The sequence below is a fragment of the Larimichthys crocea genome, unplaced genomic scaffold (genome assembly GCF_000972845.2).
Source record: "Larimichthys crocea isolate SSNF unplaced genomic scaffold, L_crocea_2.0 scaffold39833, whole genome shotgun sequence".
NCBI lineage: Eukaryota > Metazoa > Chordata > Actinopteri > Sciaenidae > Larimichthys > Larimichthys crocea.
Genome location: NW_020855198.1, coordinates 1 through 3888, shown reverse-complemented (window position 1 = coordinate 3888; position 3888 = coordinate 1). Strand labels below are relative to the sequence as shown.

Genomic DNA, 3888 nt, shown 5'->3' with positions numbered 1-3888 from the left:
GGGAAAATCAGAAAATGTGAACAAAGTCCTCTCAGTTGTGGTCACAAATTGTTTTAAAGTTTGAAATGTTTTTGAACACGTTTGGAACCGATTCTTGCCCTCCCCACACTGCAGCCCATTTCCTGTCGTTCAGCCACTCATGTTCTGTCTTTGTCTCCTGTTTCCACCACTCCACTCCTTCAAGTCCATGTCTCGTTCAGGGTTTGGCTGCTTTTGCTAGCCCCGTTTTTTGCTCTTTTCTTTCCGTGTGGGTTTGCATCTATTTCCGCTCATTCTGTCTGCTGCTGCTCCTCTGTGCTGCTATGCATGGCGGCTTCTTGAGGGAAGTGAAACAATGTGTATGAGAGATGAGGTGGGGACTGGTTGAAGCTGGGGTGATAAGGATCATCTGAGCAGAAAGACAACGTTAAAGGAAAATCAACTAAACGCTCACACAGTAAAGGTGTCCAAGTGTGTCTGCTGCGTTAAGGATTGGACAGCTGTAGCCTCTAGGGAGAAGCGTGTGCCCGCTAGACCGGATTGTGGTGGTAAGTCTCCAAAAAAAAAAAAAAGAAGGTGGTGTCTGTCGGGAAAGTCCTAGGGTTGAACTCAAATAAGCTTTCAGTCCATGTTCTCCTCGATGTCAGTGCAGCCTTTAAAAGAGCCAACAATGAAATCCTTTTAAACAGACTTGAAAACTGGGTTGGTCTTTGAGGAATGCTTTTTAAAATGATTTAGATCGTATCTGACAGCCTAGAGTTCTTTGTTTCTCTGGGTGACTTCTCCTTGGACAAAAATGACATAACCTGTGGAGTCCCACAAGTTTCAATTTTAGGCCCTGTCCTTTGTAGCCTTTACAGCATGATGATCTCATCAGAAAGCATAACATTGAATTTCAGAGCTATGCTGATGATACCCACATATATATTTCTGTATCCCCTCATGACCTCAGTCCCAGTGCTAATTTGGTGCACTGACATAAATGACATGATGTCAGTGATCTCATGACCTCAGTCTCATTCTGGATCACAGCTATTCAAATTTTTAAATACAGAGAGGAACTTTCTTAATCAATGCTGAGACAGACAAAACCTGGACACTCCTAAAATGAAACGAAATATTAATTTAATGAAATAAACTTTTGTCGTGGAAATAAAACCTAAGTATAAAATGTTTTTAGAATGTGAAAAGTTTTGAAAAAGTGAACTTAGTGTTGAAAAAATTCTCAAACTTCAGTCAGAGCATTTCCATAGAGAGCCACTTTGCATCAGCAGCACCATGCTCCAGTGCTCTGGGAGAGTTTATAGTCCTGAGAGTTGAACACTGGATGACTGACAGCTGTCCTTCATGACAACAGAAGCCACAGAAATCCTCCTCATCAAAAACATGACTTTGATCTCCGTCCTCATCTGGACTCTCCTCTGCTGCTGCTTCACAGGTAAAGTCCAGAGAATCAAACTCCTCTCCTCTATGAACATCCGTCCCTCTGAAATGAAGCCCACAAAACCATGACGCTGCTTTATGTTTTTGTGTCTGTATCCTCAGAGTCCAGAGGCCAGGTCACAGTGACTCAGCCTGGAGCAGTGAGCTCTGCTGTGGGAGGCTCCGTCACCATCAGCTGTAGGACCAGTCAGAATGTTATTGGTGGAAACTATTTATCCTGGTACCAACAGAGAGATGGAGAAACTCCTAAAGAGCTAATTTATGTAGCTAGCAATCGACAATCAGGGATTCCAGCTCGTTTTACAGGCAGTGGATCAAACTCTGACTTCACTCTGACCATCAGTGGAGTTCAGACTGAAGATGCAGCAGTTTACTACTGTCAGAGTCGCCATGACATCAACAGTCAGGCTCTGTTCACACAGTGAAAAAGCGTCGTACAAAAACCTCCCTCAGTCAGACTGAACAGAAACTGAACTGACTGCTTGTGCAGCGGAAGCTATGCAGAGACTGATTACACTTCACTGAGGACTCAAAACCACACACACACACACCACACAACACACACACACACACCCTTAGGGCAACATTGATGGCAGTGGTGACCATTATCCAGAGAATCAGGAGAGATATAAAAGAGTTTATCACGTTATCAGATGACACCCTGCTTTATATTTCTATCCTGAAAATCATTTTTATTATTTAGCATTTTTATTCAGATATTTTGATCAGTTTTAGGTCAAATAAGAACATAGAAACATAACACATGGTCTGCTTTAAGGGCAGATGTTAGAATAACAGATAGCTTGTGACTCACCATTGAGTCCAGTTGTTGACACATGATAACGATATAATCAACTGGACGACTATAGAAGAATATCTACAGTCTTAAAAACCATTAAAAAGTATTGGGGAAAATGAACTTTGTTAGAATCTTACTTCCAACATTCAGTCTGGTCCTCCACCAAAAGTCCACCACAGGATACAAACTCATTGAGCTACGGATCGAAAAGCTCCACTGTAGAGAGACACGCGCTCTCTTGTCTGACACAAAAACTCAACAAATATCTTATTAAAACACAGCTGATATAAAAAGTAACAAAAATCACAAACTAATAAACTGTATAATATTTGAAGTTCACATTCCTCTGAATGATCTAATAGAATTTAAATGAGAAAAGAAAATTTTTAAAGAAAAATGTCAAAAGAAGAAAGTTAAAACCACATGAATAGGATGTTTTTTTAAATTTCTAATCATGACTCTGATAGAGTGATTGATCATTGAAACAGCAGATCAGAGTTAATCCAAGTCCCTGTTGGAGTCGTCAGAGCATCCATAGAGAGCCACTTTGCATCAGCAGCACCATGCTCCATGCTCTGGGAGGGAGATATACCTGGAGTTGAACACTGGTGACTGACAGCTGTCCTTCATGACAACAGAGCCACAGAAAGAACCTCCCACAAAAACATGACTTTGATCTCCTCCTCATCTGGACTTCCTCTGCTGCTGTTCACAGGTAAAGTCCAGAGGATCAACTCCTCCTCTCCTCTATGAACATCCGTCCCTCTGAAATGAAGCCCACAAAAACCATGCGCTGCTTTATGTTGTTGTGTGCTGGACCTCAGAGTCCAGAGGCCCAGGTCACAGTGACTCAGCGGAGCAGTGAGCTCTGCTGTGGAGGCTCCGTCACCATCAACTGCAGGACCAGTCAGAATGTTATGTTGGAATTACCATATAGCCCCTTGGTACCAACAGAGAGATGGAGAAAAACTCTCTAAACGCTCATTGTGCTAATCAGCGACAATCAGGGTTCCAGCTGTTTTTCAGGCAGTGGATCAAACTCTGGACTTCATCTGACATCAGTGGAGTTCAGACTGAAGTGCAGCAGTTTACTACTGTAGAGTTATCACACTAAATCAACAGTTGTTTGTTCCACACAGTGAAAAAGGTCGTACAAAAACCTCCTCAGCAGACTGAACAGAACTGAACTGACTGCTGCCGCTGGAAGCTACGCAGAGACTGTACACTTCACTGAAGGAACACACACACAACACACACACACACACCACCCACACACCACACCACCCCCCCACTTTAGGGCAACATTAGATGGCAGTGTTGACCATTATTGCCCTGAGGATCAGGAGAGAGATTTAAAGAGTTATCACGTTATGCAGTGCACCCCCCTGCTTTATATTTCTAATCCTGAAATCCTTTTATTCTTTTAGATTTTTCTTCAGACACACAATTTTTAGGTCCCAAACTTAGAACCTATGCCATCCACCATGGATCTTGTTAAGGGCCGATGTTCGTAATCCACCAGATCGCTTTGTGACTAGACCTAAGGTCTCAGCCAACTACAGACCCTATCAAAACTTCCCTTTCTCTGTCACTTGAAAAGCTGTGTGGTGATTTCTCCATAAACAATAGTACTTTAGGATGTTCAGTCAGGATTTTTCGAGTGCATC

General features: G+C 42.5%; 1 gene segment (V, D, J or C); it reads left to right on the top strand.

Moving 5' to 3' along the window:
• Window positions 1-1187: 1187 nt before the first annotated feature.
• LOC113745062 (Ig kappa chain V region 2717-like) lies at window positions 1188-1872 on the top strand. The segment is given in 2 exon segments: window positions 1188-1417; window positions 1525-1872. Coding segments are annotated over 2 exon segments (414 nt in total).
• Window positions 1873-3888: the final 2016 nt, after the last annotated feature.